Here is a 27,890-nt window from a genome sequence, read left to right as displayed (position 1 = left end):
GAAAACTAAGAGGAAAGTCAAAGCAAGAGCCAAGAGGGAAGCAATGAGAGGCAAGATCCAGGTTTCAAAATAAAGGAGAGGAACAAAAACAAATTGCTTTCTTCATTAATTTCCAGGGAATGTAGGTGTTGCTAGACAGGTAGATAAAAGGAGAGGAGGGGCTAACCATACACAAGCTATGGGAAAGTTTGTAGATCAGATGATCTTTCCCACATGAGGTCCCACAGACCATTTTGTCTATGCACATATATCTCTGTGGCAGTCATTGGTGTGTCAGATTGCACACTTTATAAAGCCAAGAACTGTGTCTTATTTAATCTTATACCTTACCTGCAGCACTTAGTACAATACTACGAACAGAGCAGGTGTTTAATAAATGAATGCCAAAGTTAAACTTGAAATGGAATTTTGAATTTCTGATTCAGCCTTCACTGCCATATTTCATGCACACACACATATTAATTCATCTTTTAATGAAAAGCATATAGTAAGCACTATGCATAGGCCTATTTTAAAAGATTACTTGAGACCTGTGACAAGTACAGTAGTCAATTGACTTTGGGATTGGTTTAGAATTATGCTACTCCCAAGGGATTATCAGACCTTTGCTTAGGAAGTTATATGGTAACCTCCCCTTGGGGCATTTTCCTAGACAGGGGGGACCACAGGCTACTGTGGCTTACCATCCCTGGAAACTTGACCTAGCTGCCTAACATTGTGGGAATACACCTAGCCAGTTTTGTATAAGTCACCTGGCTCTGATTTAGTTGCAAATACCAATGAACATCCCATTGGATTCAATTTAGATGGGTAGGCACTGGGAATATAAACACAAAATGAAACAATCCCTGCAATCAAGGAGATTACATTCTTCTGGGGAGAAACATGTAACAGCAAATGATTTTTTATGTACACATATAAGAAATTTAGAGGCTTGTAATAAGAAGACAAATTGGGAAAACCTTATGTAGGAAGTGATTGGTCACCTGATTTATGATTCAAAGTAAAGTAAGGATTCTAAGAGGTGGAGATGAGGAGGAGAGTTTATTCCAAGCATGAAGAATTACTTGTGCAAAGGTGTGGAGGTAGGAGATATGACACTGAGTACAAGAGGCAACAAATCAGACAGGAGTTTGGCAGGGATGTGAAGTGTGTGAAGAGGAATTATTAGCTGTTGTTCAGTTGTTTTTCACTCATGTCTGACTCCTCATGACCCCATTTGGGGTTTTCTTGGCAGAGATACCGGGGTGGTTTGCAATTTTCTTCTCCAGCTCATTTTATAGATGAGGAAACTGAGACAAACAGGATTAAGTGACTTGCCCAAGGTCACAGCTAGTAAATGTCTGAGGCCAAATTTAATGTCTTCCTGATTCCAGGCCCAATGCTGTAACCACTGCATAATTTAGCTGCCCAAATTATTTGTAGCAAGCCTAAAAATGTAGAGTGAACCCAGACCACAAAGGGTTTAAGATCCCAAGCAGAATAGTTTATAATCAGAGGTTCACAAACTTATTTGGCCTACCACCCTGTTTTCAAAAAAAAAAATTCTACTTTCTTTAACCCTTTAAAAGTTTTTTTTTGAAGTTTGCATCATTTCAAAAAATATGAAATATTTTTAAATGACACATCTTAAATTTAATAATTTATTGTAAATTTGTGGGTATTTTTCCTACATTGAAATTTTGATGATGCAATATTGTGTGATGTAACCATATAGTATCATATTGTAAACAAGTCATTACACACACATATTCTTGTAGATGCATGCTGGACTTCCCAACAATGTGTGACATGCTCACCTGCCAACACTTACATGTTAAGACCTGTCAGCAGACTTGGCCATTGATTAGTTATAACTTCTGTTTTGTGTGTTTATTTGGAAAATAATGTAATCACTACAACTTTAACTCTGTTACACAATAGATGAAACATGTATGAATGGTTTTTCAAAATTTTCTTCTCTTCTTTTCTTTCCTTATGCTTCCACTGCCCTCTTGTTTTTATTCAACACCCCTCAATTTCACCTGAGGCTACTACTGCCCCCTAGATTTTTCCAGTACCCCACAGGAGGTGGTATCTCCTACTTTAGGAACCTCTATATTTTATCATAGAGGCAATAGGGAGCCAATGAAGCTACTCGAGCAGGGGAACAAAATGGTCCAAGCTACACTTTAAGAGATGATGTGTATATTTAAGCACAATGCAAACTTTAAAAGGCTATATAAATGACAACTATTATCATTACTATTATTATTACTCTAGGCGCAAAAAGATTAAAAGAAATGCATATAATTGAAGAGGTAGACTTCCATCTTTAGAACATGGTATGGTACGTGCCAGGCAGCATTATCTTGCTCCCCACAGCCCGGGGCTCTAATGAGAACCAAACACAGTCAGTCAACAGCAGTTATTGATCTCACTGCTTACAGAGTGCTGTACAAACCTGTGGGAGAGAGGAAAAAGGCAAAGGAGAACATAACAACTATTATATTAAAAATTCACAGAGAGTGATTTACTGGAGAGCTGCCAAACAGACCTTTTTTTTTTAATACAAAGTCGCCAATTAGGAATGATAGATGATATATCTTTATTATACATTAAGACTGAGCTCCAGTGTCACCTCTCTCAATAAATGGTAATATACCTATGTGAAGAAACTCTAAGAGGGTTCTATACAGGATCTTTTTATAATTGAATAAATCAGGAGGCCTATTTGTGAACTCTATTTTTACAAATAAATAAATGATTATAAGATAGGTAGGAAGAGTCAAGTCAATTCAAATTATATAATAACAGCTCAGAAGGCATAAAATCCATTCATGACTCATACCAACATAATAGAAGCACTACTGAATCTATATAATTCAGTCATTTACCAGAAGGTCATTGAACACCTACTGCATGGTTCAGTGCTCAGGACTGTTTTATTGCTTTTAGATCTGTCTGTTTCTGTTTCATAGTCTTAAGGCTATGAAGACTGTTGAAAATAATCCTGCAACTATTCCTGTGGGGACTTCTTGGAGAAGATAGTCACTTGCATTAATAGAATGTCCACCTGGCATGAGTTAGACAAGCCTTTGCCCAATTATATAACTTCCTGGGGCAGCTAGGTGGTGTAGTGGATAGAGCACTGGCCCTGGATTCAGAAGGACCTGAGTTCAAATCCGGCCTCAGACACATAACACTTACTAGCTGTGTGACCCTGGGCAAGTCACTTAACCCCATTGCCTAGCAAAAAACAAACAAACAAAAAAACACTTATATAACTTCCTTCCCTTCTTTCTTTTCTCTTTCACTCAGACATCTTAACAAAGTTGTCTATACCTAGGCCACTAGGTGACACAGTGGATAGAGTGCCAGACCTGGAGCCAGGAAGACTCCTCTTACAGAGTTCAAGTCCAACCTCAGGCACTAACTAGCTGTGTAACCTTGGGCAAGTCACTTAACCCTGTTTGCCTCAGTTTCCTTATCTATAAATTGAGCTAGAGAAGGAAATGGCAAAGTATGTAGTATCTGCCAAGAAATTAACCTCAAATGAGGTCATGAAGAGTCAGACAAAACTGAAAAGCAACTGAACCTCAAATATACCCGATACCTCAGTTTCCTCACTACCCTGATTATTAATCACTTGCAATATGTTTTTAACCCTATTACTCTGCTGAAATTGTTCCCTTAGAAGCTACCAATGACCACTTTAAACTTATCAAATCATGACAATGCACAATATTTTTGTTGTTGTTTTTCAGTCATTTTCAATCATGACCAACTCTTTGTAACCCCACTCAGGATTTTCTTGGCAGGTACTGGAGTCGGTTACTATTTCCTTCTCTAGCTCATTTTAGAGATGAGTAGTCAAACAGAGTGAGTGACCTGCCTGGGGTCACACAGTCTAGTAAATGTCTGAGGTCAGATTTGAACTCAGGAAGATGAGTCTTCCTGACTCCAGACCTGGCACCCTATCCACTGGGCCACCTGCCCATACAATGCACAATATTATCGACGTTTAATCTTTCAGCTTTGACTTTGCCAAAACTGGCTCCCATTTTTCCACTGATACTTAATTTTTGGAATGACAAAGAACTATCTATGCTTGTTCTCTGCTTTCATTTTCATTCACTGATTATATCCCCAAACCCATTAAGTGTTTTAAGCTTGCAAGGCTGTCTTTGATGTCTTCTAATCAGCCAACTTTTGCATGTTCCACTGTCTTACTAAAATAATTATTTTGCTATTTCATCATCAGAGTCAGATGACCTCCTAGCAGCAGGCAGGGACATGTTGAGGATTCCAGTTTTGGGGGTTGAACATCCCAGGGTAGGACAAGAATATAGCACTATAATATCTAAATAGAAATTGTCTTTGAAGTGAACTGTTCCCTCATAACTCACCCTCATACCTAGTGTTTCCTAGGTGAATATGTGTGTATTTGATGAGAGTAGTTTTTTCTTCTTATTGTAAAATATTAGAAAAGAAGAATCTTTAAAGATTATCTAATCCAGCACTTTCATTTTCAAAGGAGGAAACTTGTTCTACCACCTATGAAACTAACTTAATGTTGCTTTGAAATTATACAAATACACATACATACATAATGCAGTTCTTCTAATAGAGGAGGCTCTCCAAATACATAAGAAGATCCCTTCTGAAGAATATTAAGCAGAGTCATCAATTGGCCTAATACTGGATTCTAAGAGAGAGACTGCCTATGGTCACACAGTTCATAAGTGTTGATGGTTGGACATAAATTCAAGTCTTGCTGACTGCAAGTCAGTCTGCTGTAAACTATATACTTCTGCCTTTCATATCTCCTCATGTCTCTCTCCATAAAAGGTGTCCCAAAACTCTTAGTGAAGTTTTATGCTACTAAGCACTTAAAATAGCTTGTTATAGTTTAACCTCAATGTTCCATAACAAGATGACTCCATCTCTCAGGTTCCTGGAATTCTATCTGGCTATCTCCTGTGCCCAGAATGCTCTCCCTCTTCTTCTCTGAATACCGACCTCTCTGGCTTCTTTTAAGTCCCCATTAAAATCTCACTTTCTACAGGAAGCCTTCCCCAATGCTTTTTAATTCTAGTGTCTTCCCTCTGTTAATTATTTCCTATTTTTCCTGCATATAACTTGCTTTGTAAATATGCATTTACACATTGTCCTCCCCATAAGGTTGTAAGCTTCTCGAGAGGAAGGACTTGTCTTTTGCCTCTTTTTTTGTATCCCTAGTGTTTAGCACAGTGCCTGTCATATTGTAAGTACTTAATAAAGTTTATTGATTGATTAAGCTTTCAAAGCTAAGACTTTGGGGACACCTTGTATTTAGAGATCGATATGTATACACTTTGTCATTGCTGTCCAGATCTCTGATTTCTCTGGTCTCATCATATTTACAGTATGGAAATTTCCTTCACTGATACAAATCATCATCAACCCATCTGTAATTTAGAATCTTGAGTATTTGCCTGAGACCTGAAAAGTTAAGATACTTATCTACAGTTACCCAGTCAGCATATGTCAGAGATAAAACTTGACTCCGGGTCTACCTGACTCCAAATTCAGTCCTTTTCCTGCATATACCTCTGTGTGTGTGTGTGTGTGTAATATATATATATATGTATGTATGTATGTATGTATGTATGTATGTATGTATGTATGTATGTATTATATACATATGTAAATATATACACTTATAAATATACATGAAGATATATTCCCATACTTTTAAAGAGCTTGAAGTAATTCTCCTGAGTCTCTATTCAGATTCTTTCTGAGGAAACAAATTAGCATTGTGAAAATGTGAGTTGAATATTTTACCAAGGAGAATATACTTCAATGCTTTGCGAAACCAAGGATAGAAGAAACCATATATCAAAGGATTGCATGTGGAGTTGAAATAGCCTAACCAGGTCAAAGCATCAAATAATACTGCAGGAGTAGAAAAGTTTAAATATGGATCAAGTAAAATTGTGAAGAAGCAAGGAAACCAGCATAACAAGAAGACGCCCATCACTATCCCCAAGGTTTTGGCTGCCTTCTTCTCCTTCTTCATTTGGCTAGTTTGATTTTCAGGGATGGCGTTGATTGCACGAGCATGTTTTTTGGATACGGCAAAAATTTTGCCATAAATTCCTACCATCACAGAGCTTGGGGTGAAGAAGCCTGCCATAAACAAAGTGGGGCCCCATAGCTTGTTGAACATCACTGGGCAAGAACTGGAACATGCAACCAGAACATCATAGCCTTCTATTCCATCAGCATATGCCTCAGAGAAAACCACCCCAAAAGCAAATGCTCCTGGTACCGACCAACAAAGAAATAGCAACCTCTTTACTACTGAAATGGTCATTTTGGCAGAATAATGCAAAGGGTAGCATATGGCATAAAACCTGTCTATAGCTACAGAACAAAGATGGAAGATTGATGTTATGCTTAGCATCAAGTCAAAGCTGTAATGGATCTTGCAGAAAAGGATTCCAAAATACCAGCAGTTCTCCACAGACCGGATCATGCTGTAGGGCATAATGCTGAATCCCAGGAGAAAGTCAGTGCTTGCCATGGAAAGGATGAGAAAATTGGTTGGAGAATGAAGCTGTTTGAAATAGGAAATAGAAATAATCATAGCAAGGTTTCCAAAAATAGTAATGAAGATAGCCCCAGACATAAATAGATACATGGCAGTTCGAATACCTATTGGCCTGTTATTCTCTGGGCATGATCCATTTCCAAATTCCGAGCAGTCAAAGGCTACCTTCAGAAAAGCAAGAATATATAAGGCTCTGTCAGGCAATATTTTACATGTTGATACTTTGCAAAAATGCCTAGAGTAATTCAGAAATACAGTAATTCAGACATTAACAGGCAGATCAAATACTTCAATTTTCAAATTTTATGAGGTTTTCTATTTCCACTCATCTTATATTTCTTTGCACTTTCATACAAATCCATCCTGATGACTATAAATAAATAGAATTGCTTTTAGAACATTTGAAGATTCACAGTTTTAAGTTATTCATCTTCACAGTGCATATGTCTTGAAATGGATATCAGTAATTCAATAAATTCTTGGCTTCTAAATGTGAATCCAAATAGTTTAATTAAATTGAGGAGTCAGACAAATTCTTTGCATCAAGTATAATTTAATAAAGGTTTCATATCTCTTTTAATACCTTTTTTCAATTGTATTGTTAGAAAAGTGAGAGCCATCTGTAAACAATTTAGATGACATTTATTCTGAGTAAAAAGTCTGCTGATTCATTCCTAGATGACATGTATCTTTCAAGATGGAAAAGTTCACATAAGTAATCTGATCTTCATTGAGAGACAACATACAATACTGGAAGGCATGCCAGACTTGGAATCAGCAAGACCTAGGTACAAATTCTACATCCAACAATTACTACATGAGTAACTTGGATAAATCACTTAACCTATATGAGCCTCAATTTCTTCAGTTCAATTCAACAAATTGTTAAGTATCTACTAGTCAAAGACTTGGTACTAGGTACTACGGATAGAAAAAACCAACACAAAACAAAAAAATGAAAGGAATCTTTCCCTCAAGGCACTCACATTCTGCTTACTTACTTACAACATATATAGAGATAAGTAGATGCAAAGAAATTTCAGGAAGATGAGAACCTCAAAGAGACCTAAGGATTCTAAGAGATGAGTAAGGCAAAGAGGCCAGTTTAGGCAAAGGCACAGAGATAGGAGATGACAATTTGTAAAGAGGGCATAAAAGTGGTTGCCTATAGTACCCATTTCACTGGGGTGGTGTGAAGGTTAAGCTAGATGCCTAGAAAGTATTTTACAAATTGTAAAGTGCTATACAAATATGAGCTATCATAATCCTTAATACATCAGCATTGGACAGATATTAATATCACTATGTTATAGAATGACACAAGACAGAGAGATGGCTCAGAATTTCATAAGTCTGTCCCTGGGCTAGTGTTCTCCATCAAGTATTTTTTTTTAAGTTTGACAAAACAAAGCTGAGACAAGGATGCAACCAAGTGATGATAGCAAGGCAGCTCTTTCTCCCTCTTCCCTTCTTGCTTGTGGAATCCCATCAGCTAAGCTTTAACATTTTGTCAGTGTTCTCTAAAGTGACTTTGGTGAATGAACTAATGACAGAGCACAGATTTTCTTACACACACTTTACAGTGAGAAGTTAAACTATTATACCTGTACTTTGTGTAAGGAAGAACACCCAATATTAATATGTTTGCTCCTAATTATAGTAAGAGATATTTACAGATAAAGATTTTCAAAGAAGATTATAGCAACTTGCTCATTGTTTTTGAAACATAATGGGTTCTGAACATCTCTAAGACCTAGATCCCACATAATAAACCACATTTCTTATGCTGCCCCCTTCCCTCTGGTCTTTTATACACATCACACACACACACACACACACACACACACACACACACACAGAGAGAAAGAAAAAAGTGGTTTTTTTCCTCATTGGGATTAAGTCTCTATCATTCCATACTATTTTCCTGCTTTATAATAAAATTTCACCTGGAGAAAAGCTGGCAAAACTATGATGTACTTGGCAATTTAGAAGCAGGCAATTCACCCTTTCCAGGATTTCAAATGCCAAAGGCATTTCCAGGAAGGAGCATATTACCTTGGCAAGATGCAACATTCACAAGACTAAATTTAGATTTAGCCTTCAGTAACATCCCTTTGCTCCTAGGCCTTTGTTGTTGCAAAATTATCAATGAGAAACAGAGCATGAAGCAGAAGTAGCCAAGGAACTTGTTATTGAAACTGCATTTTAGTTTCCTAAGAAAATCTCAAATAATAGAAACAAATGCAGATCCAGTCCAGCTAATGTCCTTTTCCTCACTTACCTGCTCCATTTCCAAAGAAGCCAGGGATGAATTCCTTATCTTTTTTCTTTATTTTTGCTTATCCACTGTGACATGTTAATTATTGAATTTAAAGGACTAAAAGATGTAGTTGTGGTGATTTATAACTCAACAATGGGTCTCTAGGGGATTGGACCTGAAAATGAAAGCAGGATATAGCATCCTGAAGTTTCAAGGACTAAATTAGGGTAGGTCCCTCCTCCATCCTCTGAGGATCTCAGCATCTCTGATTTATCTCAATACACACAAGTTCCCTTCACCTTCAATGCTGTGAGGCTGTAAGTCCTCTACTAGATATGAGTCATTATCTCAATCTCAGTGGCGAATGGTAGTAAGAAGTAAACTTTTCGCAATCAAAAGTGCCAGGTGAGACACAATTAGGTTAAGTGCTTGAAGTAACAAGTTGAAAGTGGAATTATCCCTCTTCTGCCTTTTTCCCTCTTACTTCAAACACTGGAGAGCATTCCTTATTCTGAGGCAATAGCCTCATACTTTTTTCATCGTAAAAATGATCAAAAGATTGCATATGAAAGAGGGGACTCCTTCTGGATTGGAGCAACAGGGCCTGATAATTGATGCTATGACTTTTTTGACTGAAAAATGTACCTCAGAGGCCTTCCTTCTTATACTCTTCTAAGAACTTATTCTTTAAAAGTGTTCATAGGTTATAGATTGTATACTCTTTCTAAAATGTGAAAGTTATCTTTGCAATCACAACAGCTTCCGCAAAGCACTTTCCTTAAAACAATCTTTTGACATCATAGTGTAGGTAGTATTATCACCATTTCACATATAAAGAAACTGAGGCTCAGAGATCTCAAATTTTTTTCCACAGAGTTGGTAAATGGTTGAATAAGGAGCCAAACCTGGGTCTTCTGATGCCAACTCCAGTGCATTTTCCACTATGCTATGCTGACTCTGAGAAATAGGGACCTAAGGAAACAAGATAGACTTGTTATGGGTAGGGCACAGAAATGGCTGACTAATGACACCAGTGTCCTGTTTAATTAAATAACTCTGTTCTTAAATGTTCCTGTTGTTTGAAAGCAATGAGGGAGAGACAAAGAAATGCCACCTATGAGAGCAAGTTCACAGCCATATCCCGGTGTTGTTAAAATATATACAAAAGTATTTTGAAAATAAAAATCAACAAAGGAGAGAAAGAAGAGTAAATTTAATATAAAGATAGGAACTGGAGCTGAGGTTTCAATGATATAAGGACCTCCTACAGCAGGAAGCTCCTTCTACCGTTTTAGGATGGCACCTGGTCTACAGCTTATTGTCTTAAAAATTGACCTAGAACTACTCCCAAAGGGCTATAAAAATGTGCATACCCTTTGACCCAGCAATAGCACTTCTAGGGCTATATCCCAGAGAGATCATACAAATGGGAAAAGGACTCACACACACAAAAATATTTATAGCAGCTCTTTTTGTGGTGGCAAAGAATAGGAAATTGAGAGAATGCCCCTCAATTGGGGAATGGCTGAACAAGTTGTGGTCTATGAATGTAATGAAATACTATTATGCTATAAGAAATGATGAACAGGCAGACTTCAGAAAAACCTGGAAAGACTTTTATGGTCTGATGCTGAGTGAACCAGGAGAATATTGTACACAGTAACAGCCATGTTGTACAATGACTAATACTGATAGACAACCCTTCTCACAATACAAGTATCTAAGACATCTCCAAAGGCCTCATGACGGAAAATGCTATCCACATACAAAGAAAGAACTATGGAGTTTGAATGCAGATCGAAGCATACTATTTGCTATTTTTTTTCTTCTGTTGTGTTTTGTTTCCTCTTTCTTGTGGTTCCTCCTATTGGTTCTAATTCTTACTTACAACATCACTAATGTGAAAATATGTTTAATAGGAATGTATATGTATAGCCTATATCAGATTGCGTGCCATCTTGGGGCAGGAACTGGGAAGAGAGGGGGAGAAAAATTTAAAACTCAAAAGCTTATGGAAGTGATTATTGATAAATCAAAATAAATTAATTTTAAAAAATTGACCTAGAGCTCTGAGAGGTTAAGTGACTTGTCCTGGGGTCACACTGAAGGCTGAACTTCAACCTCCACCATCCTGATTCCACGGCTAGCTCTCTGTTCACTATGCTACACTGCCTGTGAATTGAGTATGCAACTCAAAGGAAAAAGAAAGAAAGAAAAGTGTTATACAACTATGAGAAATTGATCATTATTATTGAACCTACTTTATTCCTATCATTCATTAATTTTTACTATTTATTATTACTTGTGCTATCATTAATTAAAATAAATTAATTATTAATATTAAAAGTTAATTTCTAGAGGATGAGTTTTTCATTGATGTACCAAGTTACCACAGGCATCTTCCAAGATATAAGGGGACTATAATCTCTATTAAGGAGGGTGAGCCCAGGCTGAAGAACAGACAGATCTTCAAAAAATTGAAATATTGTTGGGCAGTATTTTGCTATAAAGAAATAAGATAGATTTTTAAACAAATATGCCAGAGCCCACACATCTAAATAAGTGCTGTACCTATCACAACAGTGACATTGAGATAATAAGCACTTATCCTAGTAAAGTTGATCTTCCTCAAACATTTCAGGATGTCTTTCACCTTTCAGAACTGCTTTAGAGCAAGAACTGAATAAGGAAACAGTCTCAGTATTTTATAATCCCCTCACTCTTTCTCTTCTTATCAACCATTCCCTCCTGCCCACCCCTACCCCCCCCAAAAAGAGTCTTAACATTTTGAATCCAACTTATTCACCAGATTTGGCTCTAGATGACTTTTAACTATTTCTAAAAATCAACTCTTTTCTTAAAGGAAGAAAATTTTCTATCAAGTAATATATGTTAAATATGTAGAGAAACTTATGTAAAAAGTAACATTATATATATATGTATATATTTATATTTAAAGGGTCTATGCCGCATATGCAGAGATGTATTTGTAAAATTAGAACTCGCTAGAAGAACAGGAACTGCAGAAATACAACCAAATGAATGTATTTCATGTATTGGTTATTCAATAGTAGGCCTGAGTTTGAATGGATGAAAATAACTTTAACCAACATCATGGTACTGGTTTCATAAAATCTACCTCCCTGCCCCTTGGTTTCTTCATCTATAAAATGTAAGTGCTAGATCTGATGGACCCCAACAACCCTTCCAGAAGTAATATTCTATGGTTCTATAATTTTGTTATCTGACTACAATGATGACTGAATTACTACTTATTTTAGGTCCATGTAGCCTTAAATTTAAACTCTCTCTTCCATGTATAAAACATAATAACATCTAGAACCAGTTGCTGAGTTGAGTAACAGCTGACCAAAAGATCTTTTCATTTCACTCTGAGTTTCTTTACATTTGCAAATTATTATCATTGAATTAGAAAGATTTCCTAGATTTAGTCTATATTTTTAAATGGTTCAAAATATGTCTCAATTGAGCTGTTTATGAAGATTATAAATGGCCTATTTAAGCCAGATTTCTGAGACAAGAACCTAATTTTACTCAACCTGAGTTTCTTCTACTGCATTCCCATGGGTTGTCTTTAAAAAACAAGAAAGCCAAGAGACAATGTAGCATAATGAATAGAGGGCCAATCTAAGTCTGGAAAACCTGGTTTCAAGTCCTGAATCTTACATGCATTGGCTAGGTAACCACAACTTTTCAATTTCCTGAACAACTCTCTAAGATATAGTTCCAGGTTTCCAGTATAGGTCTGGTGATGAATATATAGGTCTGTCATCTGAAGACCCACTAGGTTCAGAACTGTTTATCACCAAGTTGACTGCAGGGTGAAAGAGTTTTCCGCCATCGTATAGTTCTAATTGGTTTTTCTGGAGTACATACCCATACCAATGAAACCACAAATACTTGATGGATTGGAGTATTGCAGACATGAACATTGATTAGGGTGAGACATGAGTTATGTCTACGTATACAAACTAGTTGACGACACTGACTAATGACCCAGAACACTTAATTAATTGGTTTATATAGACAGTTTTACAGAAATGCCAAGATTACACAAATTTCGGTCAATAATCAGTAAGCATTTATTAAGTAACTATACAAAAATGAAACAATCCCTGCCCTCATGTAGTTTGTATTCAATGAAGGAAATAAGTCTATACAAAATAAGTACATGCCCAAAATAAATAAATAGAAGGTAGTTAGGAGGGGAGGTACTAGCAGTTAGGCTATCAGGAAAGGTTTCATGTAGAAAGTCCTGTTAGAGCTGTGCTTTGAAAGAAACTAGGTGTTCTAAAAGATAGAGTTGAGAAGTGAATGCATTATAAATAATGATTCTCTGGGATGAGGAGGAAGGAAAGTGTAGGTAATGTAAAAAGAAAAGATTTCAATAGAAGTTTATTTTAAAAAGAATATATAGGTCAATGATCATACTAATAATATGAACATTTACAATGAAGAAAATGGTAGAACTGATACTTCTAGTTTGCATTCTTTGTCAGCCACATTATAAAGTTTAAAACAATGATCAAATCTAATGGTTCCCATTTAGTGGTTAATGGGGCTCACAAAGATGGTTCAAAGGTTAAAAAAAGCTTTAAGAAATAAATAATTGCTCAATCATATTACAATTATATTTATACTGTGCCAATAAACACGCGTTTGAAGCATTATAAGTTTGTTTATGCAGTGATTGTTATCAGATAGTAGGCACTTAATAAATGTTTATTGAACTGAATTGAATTAACACAAAAATCTTGGTGATTGCATAATGATTGCATCAAACTCTGACTGCTTGTGATTAAGCACAATATATTCTTGAAGTTTCCCAACTTGTTATCAAGTTGTTTGCAAATTGCTATAAGGCTGTGACATTCAAGCACAAACTAATTCCCAATAGTCAGAACCATACAAATGTCCTCATTTGCATGTTGTACCTTATATAAAAGCAGCTCCCTGTAATCCTGCTTCATTATCTATGTAATGATACGATCAAGTGTTAAAATTATGTGCATCCTTACAGTACAAATATCAAGATTCTAAAAGCTACGATTGCTGGATGTGCACATTATAAGCCATCTTGAAACCATCATGGACCATGACAAATGATCTGCAGAAACAAATCTTATTTTGTCTCTCATTGCGGTATTAAGCCTATTTTCTACCTTAAATGTACCCTCTATGTTACTATTTTTCTATCTAGCAGATTTTCAAATGACCTGTTCGGCAATTTTGGCCAGTAGACCTTCTGTTACAGTATAGCTGGTATGCCAGTGGAAAAAGAGAAGAAAATCACATTTAAAGAGATTCTTTCCTTACAAATATTACTTTATACTTTATGAAGGCTTATAGATAACAATAAGCATTTCAGGTCTTGCTGGATTACTTTTTTGATTTCTTACAGTATATCCTATATAAAGTATTCACAATTATTTTATAATTTTATATTTGGAGTTTTCATAATTGCAGGTAGAATAAAATTTTGTATTTTATCATAATAATTATATAATACAAATTTTAATTTGGAGTTTTGGAGGGAAAAATTATCATTATAGCTATTGTAAGTACTAGATGAATAAATATAAAGGAATATTATGAATAGTATATCAAATGATCTAAAGATTAACCAAACATGGGAGGGGGAGGGGAGTTGTGGAACAAAAATGTTGGGAAACATCACTTATCTAATCAGATATGACAAGAATTTTGTACCACAAATTCAAAACTATCAAGATTTTTTAAAAAACATGGGTTTGTATCCACTATCATTAATGATAACCTTCACCCTAAATGTATATTGTGCCTTGAGATATTAGGTGATTGTATGGGGCTCTGTATAAAAACTCTTCTGGCAAGGCTAAAGACCATGGGGGGTTGTGTTTCTTACATGCTAACACAAGAGAGAGCTACCTGCACAACCAATCAAAATGCCTTTTATTCAGCAAGTGATTAGCAGCCTAGAACCAGTTACAAAATGGCTATGTATGTATTAAAAAAAAAATTTAATGTAAAGTCCTTTATTTGATTTGCAAAATTATCAATGAAGTTGGAAATTCACTCCCTGAATTTCAACCAAAAAATGTGCACAATTGGCAAGTGGGATTTTAAAATGAATATGCTGATTTAGGAAGTATAGTCAATATCCTTCTTCCATTTATATCTAAGCATCTTCATGACATATATTTTCCAGTCATGATAACCAAGTATTGAAATAAAATGAACTTAATATCAAGCCTTTAAATCATATGATGGTGTTAAATTAAGATTTAAAAAAAGTATATTTATTTACATCGCTCTCACTGAAAAACAGCATTAATAATAACATTAATGCTAGAGAAAAAATGTTTTTGCACTATTAAACAAAATAAAATATCTTTATTGTATATTCTTTACCTCACTTTTAAAATTATTTTGTGTAAATATTTTATAATGTATGTAATATATTATTATAGTAGTAAATCTATGTGTTTTTTTAAATAAATACACATATATGAGGGTTTAAACAACTTTTTTTTTTGCTAATAGGAGCATATAATCAAAAAGTTTGGAAAGGATTGATATAGAGATGTATAAGTATCAACAATTTAAAATTATGATGGCTCAGGCACCTCTTTTTAAAAATATAATATTTTATTTTCCCCAATTATATGTTAAAACAATTTTAAACTTTTTTTAAAGTTTTGTGTTCCAAATTCTATCCTCTCCTTTCCTCTCCTCCCTCCTCCCCAAGGTGGTAAGCAGATATAGCTTGTACATATGCAAATGCAATCATGTAAAACATTTCCATGTTAGTAATTTTGTACAAGAAGAATCAAAAAGAATGAAAGTGAGAAATAGCATGCTTCAGTGTATATTCAAACAATATCAGTTCTTTCTCTGGAGATGGATAGTATGCTTCATCATTAGTCATTTGGGATTGTCTTGGATCATTGTATTGTTGAGAATAGTTAAGTTATTCACAGTTCTTCATTGTACAGCATTGCTGATACTATGTACAATGTTCCCCTGGTTCTGCTCACTTCACTTTATATCAGTTCATGTAAGTATTTCCAGGTTTTTCTGAAATATCCCTGGTCATTATTTCTTATAGCACAATAATATTCCATCACAATCATATGCCACAGCTTGTTTAGCCATTTCCCAATTAATGGGTGCATTTCTTAAGAAGATTATTTATTGATTAAAGAATGTCACCCTTAGTTTCTCTAATTAATAACTCTAGAGAAAGATCCATTATCATTTTGACCTACAGATTTTCTGTACACTTAGTGGAAAGTTAAAATGTAATTCATTTTGCTAAGCAGTGGAATTATAGTTTAAGTCCAATAATTTTGTAGATTTTATTCCTTCACTTTTGATAAATTCAAGTTTGGTCTCTAAAGTTCTCTCACCAAACAAGTACACTACAATTTTCAATTCCTATAAAATATCTATTATGAAAATACATGAAACAGATTCAACCTATCTATGACTTAGCAGGGAAATTCTAGGAAATTGTCTGAGACAGGGGTTTTGTGACCTGCCCACTGAGATTTGAATCTAAATCTTCATGTCTCCAAGTCCAACACTGTGCACTATGCCACACTGATTATAATCACATACCAAAAATTACTGGATATTTTTTAATTTTAAAGCAGCCCAAGTATCTTTTGAAAATGATAATACCTCACAATCATATAGTGCTTCTCAGTTTGCTTTCCTGACGAAAATATGGTGGAATGAGTAGGTTAAATATTATTATCTCCATGTTTCAGAATATAAAACTGGAACCCAAAGAGGTAAAATAACTTGCCTAAGATCACACAACCAAAAGGTGTCCAAGTGTCAACACTTCATGTGTTATGTTCTCTCCATGCCTTTTATATAAAATACATTTGGGGGGGTAATTGATATGTTTTAATTCCACTGAATTAAATCTACTCTTGACACCTCACCATGGGATGGAGGTAGTTTGAAGGCTTTGCAAGTGAAGGTCAAGTTTTGTTAATTCCTACAAAGCTACAAAGGCTTCTAAAATAGCTCCACTGATGGACTTTATTCTGGTCATCGAGCCAGCCCAGCCCACCTATGTTCAGAAGTTGGTGCAGCAGGGGATTTTTTTTTTTTTTTTGCCGCAGTAGCTAGCCAAGATCAGCTATTAGGACATGATACTTTCAATCCACATATACCTTCCTTTCAAAACCTTAAAGGTATTAAGCCTTAATAATGCTTGAAGGAAGTGACAAATATCCCCAAATTCTATTTAGAATTTTAAGTAAATCATATGTGACATCCTATAAGTCACTTGGGAGTGGTTCTACTGGAGTGACCTGTGGAGGAGAGGAAATGTATCCTGCCGCAGCCAGAAAGAATCAGCTAGTAACCTTTCCAGCTCACTCTGAATATTCCTTTGGTTTATTGGGCACCATCAAAACAATGTACTAGGTAAAGCAACTTTTCTTTCTGGCTATGTTCAATTCCTACCTCAGTCATTAGCTGTATTACCCTGGGCAAGTCATTTAACCTCTGACCTTGTTTGCCAATCTGTAAAATGAGGATGGTAAAAATGGGAATAATAATAGTGTTTATGTCACAAGATTGTTGTGAGAAGCAAATGGAATGTTTTGCAAGCCTTAAAGCACTAGATAAAAGTGAGCTATATCTAGGGCTGTATGAAGCATCACATTATCAATCAAAGAGCTTGGTGTTCCTCTTTGTGATATCCTACACCTTTGTCCCACAGCATTCTGGAAAACAGTTTGCTATTGTTTTTTCCTACCACTGTTTTGTCTGCCACCATCCTGCTCTCCCCACCGAGGTGGCATAAAACAATACTTTTCTTCCTTGCCTTTTGGCATAGGCAGCATGCCTCCCGTAGAGTCAGTACATCCTGCTAAGCACTTGGGGGGCAAGGGAAAAACAATCACACCCTTTTCCACTGGATTTTTCTTTTACCATTTGCCCTTCCTCCTTCCTCCTCACTTGGGCTGGGCCATGTGAACTAACTTGATGCTTAAAAGAGCCTTAAGCATCAGGAACATTGGAGGTGATGGTCATCACCAACAATACTGCAACAAAATCATGGGTTTAGGTGGCCACTATTCTACAGTATAAGAGCTCCTAGTAAAAAAAAAAATGGCAGGCCAGGAACTGCAGAGCAATAGGGGAAAGGATAGAAAAACCCAGAATGACCTGGCTCAAGTGCCTTATTATTTACATGCTGCTGCCTCCCCTTTTGAGTGTGAGCTCCTGGAAGGCTAGGACTCTTGTTATTGTTGTTGTTTGCTTTTCTGTATTCTCATCACTTCACATAGCACCTGGCAAGGGTAGTAAGAGTTCCATAAATGCTTGCTGACTATGACTGACCAAGTCAAATGATGGGATTATTCAGGAGCTGAACCCAGTCATTTTTTTTAGTATTTTATTTTCCCCAATTACACGTAAAAACAGTTTTTAACATTAGTTTTTAAAAACTTTGAGTTCCAAATTCTTTCCTTTCCTCCCTCTCCACTCCCTGCCCCCATTGAGAAGGCAAGCAATTCGATATAGGTTACATGTGTGTAATCATGCAAAACATATTTCTATATTAATCATGGTGGGAAAGAAAACACAGACCAAAAAAGAAAACCCCTCAAGAAGCATAAAAAGTATGCTTCAATCTGTATTCAAACACCACCAGTTCTTTCTCTGGGGATGGATAGGGTTTTTCATCATTAAGTCCTTCAGAGTTGTCTTGGAACATTGCGTGCCAAGAATAGCTAAGTCATTCACAGCTCATCATCTTCCAATATTGCTGTTACTTTGTAGACAGTATATTTCACTTTGCATCAGCTCATGTAAGTCTTCCCAGGTTTTTCTGAGAGCAGCCTTCTCACCATTTCTTATAGCACAATAGTATTCCATCACAATCACATAGCACAATTTGTTCAGCCATTCCCCAATTGATGGGCATCCCCTCATTTCCAATTCTTTGCCACAAGAAAAGAGCTGCTATAAATATTTTTGCATATATAGGTCCCTGAGTCCAGTCTTAGAGGTACATCTTTCTCCTTCTAAGGAAGAACATAATTGTCACCCAACTGGTTTCATGCTTGTGTTGCCTGGAGCCCCAACTCAAAAACCAGGGAAAACCTCTAAATTGGGCAGCCTACATTTCACACTTGTAAGCAAACTTTCTGTAACGTGTCGAAAGAAAGTTTTAACTTAAAAAGAATTTTTTTTAAATGCCCACTCTCCAAATAAATTGAAATATATTCAATTTCCATTAGGTCCCACAATAAGTATTCCCCAGTGTAATTTACAATCCTAGTACAGAGTCCCTCTATTGCAGATAATAGTAATTTTGGTAAGCCAGTAGCCTCAACTGCATCTCAACTACTCCCACTCAGCATGGTCTTTCCTGGCATCCTCATATTTGTTTTCAGGTAGTTGCTTATGATATCCCCTGTTGGGGTCCATTCACAGGTGTCTTATGGGGGTAATAAGGGGACCCATTGTTCTACTTAAGAATTTTAGGGCAAACCCAAAGGGAGTATACTATAATGAAATGGCCCTTGGGTTTGGAGTCAGAGATTCTGGATTCAAATCAAGATCTCCCAATTATTACCTTAGGCAAATCACTTAACCACTCTGTGCCTCAATGTTCTGATATGAAAAATGAAAAATTTGAATTAGAGGATTCTGAGGATCCTAAGTAAGTATATCTTCTGGTCTGGTTGGAGTTATAGCTCTCTACAGCAGCACTCATGGCTTGAGCCTTACAAAAATACTGACTTGCAAACATATATGAAAAAAGAAAATGAAGTTTCATTAATTAGCAACAATAAAAAACAGCACGTACTCCATTGCATACTAGACATTACTCCATGCTGGAGTTCAGCCCAAAAAAAGGATTAAGTATTAAGAAAAACAATAAAATAAAAATTAATTGTTAAAAAAAGGAGGAAAAAAAGAAGAGGAGGAAGAGGAGGAGGAGGAAGAGGAGGAGGAGGAGGAGAAGGAGAAGAAGAAGAAGAAGAAGAAGAAGAAGAAGAAGAAGAAGAAGAAGAAGAAGAAGAAGAAGAAGAAGAAGAAGAAGAAGAAGAAGAAGAAGAAGAAGAAGAAGAAGAAGAAGGAGAGGAGGAGGAAAAGGAGGTGGTGGTGGTGGTGATAGGCACATTCTTCATTTTCACAGGTCTACCCTTGGAGATTTTCTTTTTCCAGATCAAGTCACATAAAGTTCACAATCAAGAAGGGTTCGTTTTACACTTCTAAGACTAAAAATTAGTATTCTCCACCCAGGGAATATATTTTATTGTTTGGAAGTCAAAATGGGAAGTAGTTTGTTACCCCAGGCTACTATTCTTAATTACTTAGGTAAGACTACTCAAATCATGCAAGGCTATCAGATGCCTACATTAGTTGCCAGTTCCATACTAAATTAGAGTGTATCTGATTCAATCCAAAGAATATTTATGAAGTGTTACTGGATACAAAACACCATGATAGGCATTGGGAATGCAAAGACGAAGGAAATAGTTTCTATTCTCATGGCCTTTGAATGCTTCCTTTCTCTTAAACTAGCTTGGGGTATAAAAAGGAGGATTTCAAAACAAGCTATATTTGAAAACCTACAGTGACAAGGTCCCAACTTAGTTTTTCCCCTTCTTAGAATGAGAATCTACTTGAAATATTACAGAGTTATTTGAAGCCTGACCATATTTTCAAGTACCACCCACTAACATCAATAGAACTTAAACATGTAGCTTTAATATGATAACGTTCATTCATTTCCTCCACATATTTTAGTGTCACTTGCCTCTGAGTTCCCAGACTAGTTGTACAGAGGAGTGACTGAGTAGGTTGAAGAATATGAGGCTAAAAGATAATGTATTTTGCCTGATATGGTTTGCTGTTGTGATTATTTCTTAATTCTCTCCTTGTTTTTCTAAAATAACATATTTGAGTCATTAAGTCTAAACAGGAGAATGTAAAATAGACATCTACATGTTGTCTATTCAATTTGGCTGGCATAGATGGTCAGCCTAGATAGTAATAGTTGGGGATAATTTAATCCTTCAAAGTCAATGCTGCCTGAATTTTGTAAATACTAACAAGTAAGTAGACTGCTGCAGCCCATGACAACTTCCTTCATATCACAAAATTTTTCTATCTTTCCCATCCATACCCTCTTTTCCATTCTCACTTCTAACACTCCAGTACAAACCTTAATCACCCCTAATGTGCATTATTTCAATGGCTTCCTTCCTTCTCTCCCTGACTCTACCCTCTTCTCCTCCAGTCTCCAATCCATTGTACACACAGCTGCCAGAGTAATCTTCCTAAAGCATAGATGTTATCACATCACTCATAGGCTCACAAAATAATCATTCCACCGCCTTATGAATAAAGTCCAAAATTCCTTAATTTCCAAATAACATGTCATTATTCACAACTTCTCTTCACCTGAAATACCCTTCCCCCAATTTTTATCAATATCTTAACTATCCTGAAGATCTCAACCAGGTGCCACCCCCTCCATGACACTTTCCCTGATATCACTTCACCTTCAGCTTGAAAGCAATTTCTCCCTTTACTTACATCTCACCTCTCATATCAACTACTATCCCTTATTTAATTTCTTCTACTTAGAGAGGTCTTTTTAGGAGCATAGACAATACTTTGTTCATTTTTGTATCCCTTCTAATACTTAGTATTACCACTTAACACAATGTATCCCTCCTAATCCTTAACATCACCATCTAATACAATGTTTTGTACAGAATAGACGTTCAATAAATATTTATTGAATGTAAAAATATCTGGTTCATGTATTTCAATGGATGGATTTCAGTGAGGGGAGTTAAGTAACATATTTGACTATTTCAGGAGGTAGAATCAAAGTCTCATGCACAAGGAGTTCAAGTTTGTGAATAATATAAATGTCTAGTATTCTAGTAAGTGAATGAAGAAGAAAAAAACTGCTAAGGTTTTGTTACTTGTCTTTATTGAATTGATATAGTTAATCAAAGGAGAAAGTCCCCTGCAACTCTGAGTGACTAAACTCCTGTTTTTCTCCTTGGAAGGTAGTCAGTAAGTATCTATTAAGTGCTTATTATGTGGCAGGCACAGTGGTCAGCACTACAGGTACAAAGAAAGGCAAAAACCTTGTCTCTGCTCATATTCTAATAGCAGAGGCAAGGCAAATAACTAAGTACATACAAGATGTGTATAACTGTGTACATATATATGTGTACATGTATGTATATACACAGTGTAAATTGAAGGTAAGGGAAAGCACTAGGAGAGTTAGAACCAGGGAAGGTCTCTTGTAGAATCTGGGATTTGAGCTGAGTCCTGAAGAAAACAAGGGAAGCCAGAAGACAGAGGTGAGGAGAGATAGAATTCCAGGCTTGGATGATAGCCAATGAAAAGGTCTTGAGTAAGGAGATGGAATGATGGAGTTCAAGGAGCAGCAAGATTCACAGAATTGTAGAGTACACAGAGGTGAGTAATGTAAGAAAACTGGAAAAATAGGAAGAGACTGAGTTATGAATGCCTTTAGGGGCCAAACCAAAGACTTTAGATTTTATCCTAGCCATGATTTGGAGCCATTGGAATTTATTGAGCAAGTGGTGACATGGTCAGACCTGCAGATTAGGAAGATCATTTTGGAAGCTTAGTGGAGGATGGATTGAATCGGGGAGAATCTTTGGGAAAGAAGCCCAGGTAGAAAGTCATTGTAATACTCTACGCATAAGATGATGAGGGTCTGCACCAGCATGGAGGCTGTGTGAATGGAGAGAAGGAAATGTATGTAAGAAATATGAAAGCAGAAGATTTGACCACAGATTGGTTATATATGGTGAGTGCAAATGAATAGAGGATGACACCTAGGTTTCAAGTCTGGCTGGCCTAGGAAGATAATGGTGCCCTAGACAGTAATAGGAAATATGGGAAGAAGAAAGGGTTTGGGGGAAAAGATAACAAGTTATGTTTTGGATGTGATGAATTTTAGATGCTTATGGGACATCCAGTTTGAGATGTACAAAGGTCATTGTGTGAGCATCATGTATCTCAAGTGAGATAATATATATTAAGTGCCGTACAAATCTTAAAGTATTATATAAATATTGACTATTAGCAACATTATTATCCTCTTACAGTTGTAGACTTTGGACATTAACTTAAGACAGCATTATTAGTCCATGTCCCTTATAGAAGAGATCTCACTGGTTATGTGGCATGATGGATAGAGCAACTGCTGGGTTTGGAGTCAGAAAGACTTGAATTCAAACGCAGGCTCAGACACTGTCTAGCTGTGGATCCTGGGAAACTCACTTAACTTCTATCTTGCCTTATGAACCTAAAGTGTAATCTGATTATAATAATGGTCTAAGGCAGCTCCCAACTATTATGTGGGACCCACATGGAACATTCTGAAGACAGTATTCCTTATCTTCATTATCAAACCTGCCTCTAATTATGAGGTACAAAGTTTCCAACAGGTCAGCCTTTTGGTGCTCTTCAAATTACATACAAAGAGTCAAATCCGAACATTGGAGGAGATGTAGAGATGAGCAATGAAAATGATGGTCTTCATAGCACTTCACAGTTACAACGAATTTTAATTCTATGATTTCATTTGAGCCTCACAAGTCTGGGCTGTTATCACTATTGTCTAGAAAAAAAATGTAAGTTTCAGAGAAGCTGCCCATGGCTAATAAATGACAGAGAAGGAACTCCAACCAAGTCTTCTAGCTCCATGCCCAATGCTCCTTCCACTATACCACTAATATTATAACTAGATCACAAGTACAATTGGTCGTTCTTCTCAAAGCCTAGAAAAATTGATAGTACAAGTCTACAGCTGTATAACACAGAAAAATTAGTGTTGCTGCTGAGGGTGAAAAATGGGGGGGTTTCTTTTCCTTCTGAATTAGTGCAAAAATATTTGACTACACAAATCTAGACCTGCTCCTATAAGAAAGAAAGAAAAAGGAATTGGAAGAATACAGGAAAGGAGGAATAAAGATGATGGATGGAATCTATAATCCATGCTATAGAACCAATGACAGCATGAACAGTGCCATATGATGCTTGTGGTTTGAGGCTATAGTGGAGTGTGGGCTTTGGATTCAGGAAGACCAAGATTCAAGTCCTGCCTCTGACTATATTAATTTTATAACCATGGGCAAATTGCTTTTAGGTTTTCAATTTCCTAGGCAACTCTCAAGGACTATAGATTACAAAAAAAGTTGCCAGTCTGTATGGGTAAAGGGAGTTTTAATGCAAAGAATTCACCACACTGATGAAATGACAGGTCTGACTCCTACCCCCCTAAATCAAAATTGATAATACTGTGTTGTAATTACACACTAGCCTTGATTATCCAATTCTCCAAAAGGTCTATGCCTAACTATGTTTATAAAGCCATGCTTAAGGCTTTAGAAGCTTATATCTAATATATAACTTTAAAGCATTTTTAAAAGTTTTCAACATATTACAAACATATGATATCATCCTTCAGAAACTTTTTGTTTTGAGAAAAAGAGCCAGGAGAGGATATGGCTAATGAGCCCCTTAATCAGACGTGTTGATTGCATGCTTAACAATGCCCACTGCACTTCATTTACAGTTTGCCACTTGGAAGCTACAGTGCCACCTGGGTCATTTCAATCCTTAATCTAGAAGGGTATGTGAACAAAACATCTCCCTCAGTTGACTCTCATTTGCCAAAACTCTGAGTTGAAATGCAGACCAAAGGGCATCATTAACACATGCTTTTTTCCATTCTCGTTTTGTTATAATGACAAATAATTTCACACTATCTTGATTAGGGCAACAGGTGTATTTAGTTGGAGTTTAAGAAATAAGGCTCTCTGGTATTTGTTTTCTTTAATAAAAAGTGGAAACAGCTGTGCTTCTGGACTTTGGAGAGTCTGTAAACAGAAGGCAAAGTGTTGGCTTAGAAGTGAGTTCTTTAGTTGATGCAACTGATACAAAGAAATGTCCTGTCCTGATTGTCAGGGTGACAAATCTCAAGGAAAACAGTTTAGTATGTTAAGCAAGGATTCTAAAGATGAACAAGCTTATCTTTAAACTATGTGTAAGTTGAATTTTGCTTTTTAAGTCCTAGAATCTAAGTTATGAAAGTTCCTCAGAAAGCACCCAGTCTAGTATATCTGAATAGGAATACCCACTAAAAGTATGGAGAGTATACAGATGCCTCCCTGATACAATTTTAGGACAATGGGGAAGGTCCTGGTCCCCAAACTAGCTAGCTCCCTTCCACACTTTAGATCAGGGGCTCTTAAACTTTTTTGTGTCATGGACCCTTTTAGCAAACTGGCAAAGCCTATGGGCTCCTTGGAATAATTTTTTTGAATTCATCACTAAAAGAAATATTAAATTTCAGATAGAGATTAGGAAAAATAAAAATGTTATTTTTTTCATCCAAGTTTGTGGACTTCCTGAAATCTATCCCCAAATCCTTGGGGAGTCCATGGACCTCAGCTCTAATGTCTATAATTCTAATAATTAATGTTGGGAGAAGTAGTATATTAAATTTAATTAGTCACCTACATTTCAGTCTGAATAAACATGCATGGTCCATTCCTGAACATGATTTTTTAAAAAATTCTTAAATAGGGAAAAGAGAAGATAGATTAAAAGTCTGATAGTGACACCCATTGACGAAAGAGCATAGAAAAGGAAGACTAAGCAAGCAAAAGAAGCAATATTCCTGTTTTGCCATTCTGGTGAAGGCCAGTCTTTGCTTTAGGATATTTAAAATATTAGAATCAGAATTTACAGCTGGAAAGGATAATAAGATTATAGACTCATAGACATAAACCTTGGAAGTCACCTAGTATTACCCCCTTCATTTTACAGATAGGAAACTGAAGCCTAGAGAGGTCCAATGACTAACCCAAGATCATAGGTAGAAGTAGAAGACCCAGAATTTAAACCCAGATTTTCTGACTCTGGATCTGGCGCTCTTGTTATGCAACTCCACTACCCTATGGTAGGAAAATGATACATGAAGTTCAAAATATGTTCACTATACAGTTGGATTTCATCAAGTTATACTCTGATTAGTGCTTCTACTTCTCTAAGTTTAGCTAGAACCTGACAATAATGTCTTCCTTCATCCTTTCCACTTTTCATACCCTTCCCTCATACCCCACTCCTAGGAATTTGTCTGCTCACTTGCCCTTGGCAATATAATAAGCAAATAGTTGGCACAGCTGTTTCCTTATAGTTGTTTTGAGGGGGTTAGGAATGGAACATGTAATCCTTCCTCCCCCAACCTCAACTAGGTTTAGCTATCACTTACCACAGTGTTTATCCCATAGTACATACTTAATAAATTCTCATGGGCTTGACTTAACTTCAGCCAGATCATAAAAAGGAGCTGATGTAGCAAGAAAGGTAATATATTTAGGTAATTTTGATGAATTTGCTTACATTAAAAAATACCTCTCCTAACTTCCTTCTCCAAAGCCTCCTCATGATCAAGATGAGCCTAGGCTTTTAAAGGAAGAATGTAAACTCTGGGTAGTCTACCAAGCTAGAAAGACTTCATATAGGAACCCAGCATAAAACTATCTAACTATCTGGTCATTGACATAGCTGTTTGGAGTTATTCGCCTCCAAAACTCTGGCCACTAGATGAAAAATTCTGAAGCTAAGGCAACTTATGAACACTATATAACAAGAAAAAGGGGAGTTATAATTTTGATCAGTGGAAGGAGTACATGAAAAATCATGTATCTTTGAAATATTCAAGTAAGAAAGCTACTATGTCCCAGGCAAGTCAAAAATTGCAGTCTACATTAATTATGTAATGTACGTATAAATATTTCATTTAATTAATTCATCACTAAATATGTTGAAAAAATAAAAATGTCATAGAGGTGACTACATTCTGGAAAATGGAAGAGTGAAACTGATTGATACTTTTATACTTTGATGAGATTGTGAATCCATATATGTAGGTTGTATGTATATATGTACACATACAACAAAGTATATATACCCATGCCTTCTTATCTAGTCTGATTTATAATAAATGAATCAGACTTTCCATAAATCCTTTATAGCTAATCATCTTAATGCAGCCAAAGCCTTCCTCTTAGTCTTGGATACTTTGGGGTTACCAGGGCAACATTCAGGCCTTCATTCTGCTATCCCTCCTTCTTGGAAGATGAATGTTTCACTTTCTTTTATCATATACATCCTTGATATTTTTAGACTACTTTTTATATGCAAGTCATTATGCATTGTGCTGATTGCACTGAGTCAGAGGATATTACAGGGCCTCCTGAATGAATTCCATAGCCATTCATACAAAGTTATCCTAGCACTCTACCCTGGAAACACCAAGTAGATTAAAAAATACACATTATGACAAGCAGTTGAATAGACGGTCTATTGAGATAGTCAATAACTACATATATCTGGAAGGGATGGAGCTAGGAGCACACTGGATAGAGCACCAGGTCTAGAGTCAGGAAGACTCATCTTCCTGAGTTCAAATCTATCCTCAAATACATTAGCTGCATGGCCCTGGGAAGGTCACTTAACCCAGTTTACTTCAGTTTCCTCATCTGTAAAATAAACCAGAGAAGGAAATAAAAACCACTGCAGTGTCTTTGCCAACAAAATCCCAAAATGGGGTCACAAAGACTTGGACATGGCTGAAAAAACACAATAACAATAACATATCTATGTATAGATATATAGATATATAGATATATAGAGAAGGAAATGGTAAACCACTACATTATCTTTGCCAAGAAAACCTCAAATGGGGTCATGAAGAGTTTGACGACTAAATATCAACAATTATATGTGTGTCTATACATATATGTGTTTATTAGAAAGAGAGAGAGAGGGGGAGAGAGAGAGAGAGGAGAGTGTTCATAGCTGTTTGCATATTGTTTTCCCCATTAGACTATGAGCTCCTCAGGCAGTGATTGACTTGTCTCTGCTTATATCTCTAGTACCTAGCACAGTGCCTGGCACATAGTAAGTGCATGGTAAATGTTTACTGACTGACTGGCAGACTGATTA

The 27,890-nt window shown here is 36.2% G+C and overlaps 1 protein-coding gene across 1 annotated transcript; it reads right to left on the bottom strand.

Moving 5' to 3' along the window:
• Positions 1 to 5,746: 5,746 nt before the first annotated feature.
• On the bottom strand, positions 5,747 to 6,784 carry LOC110208802 (trace amine-associated receptor 2). The gene has a single exon (XM_020986955.2). It carries the CDS (start codon positions 6,665 to 6,667, stop codon positions 5,747 to 5,749), a length of 921 nt encoding a protein of 306 aa, XP_020842614.2. The 5' UTR covers positions 6,668 to 6,784.
• Positions 6,785 to 27,890: the final 21,106 nt, after the last annotated feature.

The sequence above is a fragment of the Phascolarctos cinereus genome, unplaced genomic scaffold, assembly GCF_003287225.1.
Source record: "Phascolarctos cinereus isolate Bilbo 61053 unplaced genomic scaffold, phaCin_HiC Scaffold_5;HRSCAF=322, whole genome shotgun sequence".
Lineage (NCBI taxonomy): Eukaryota > Metazoa > Chordata > Mammalia > Diprotodontia > Phascolarctidae > Phascolarctos > Phascolarctos cinereus.
The sequence above is the reverse complement of the archived record's forward strand: the minus strand, read 5'-3'. Positions and strand labels throughout refer to the sequence as shown.

Excerpts from the sequence above, each read along its gene's own strand:
- LOC110208802 (XM_020986955.2), bottom strand. The coding sequence starts at position 6,667 with ATGTATCTATTTATGTCTGGGGCTATCTTCATTACTATTTTTGGAAAC.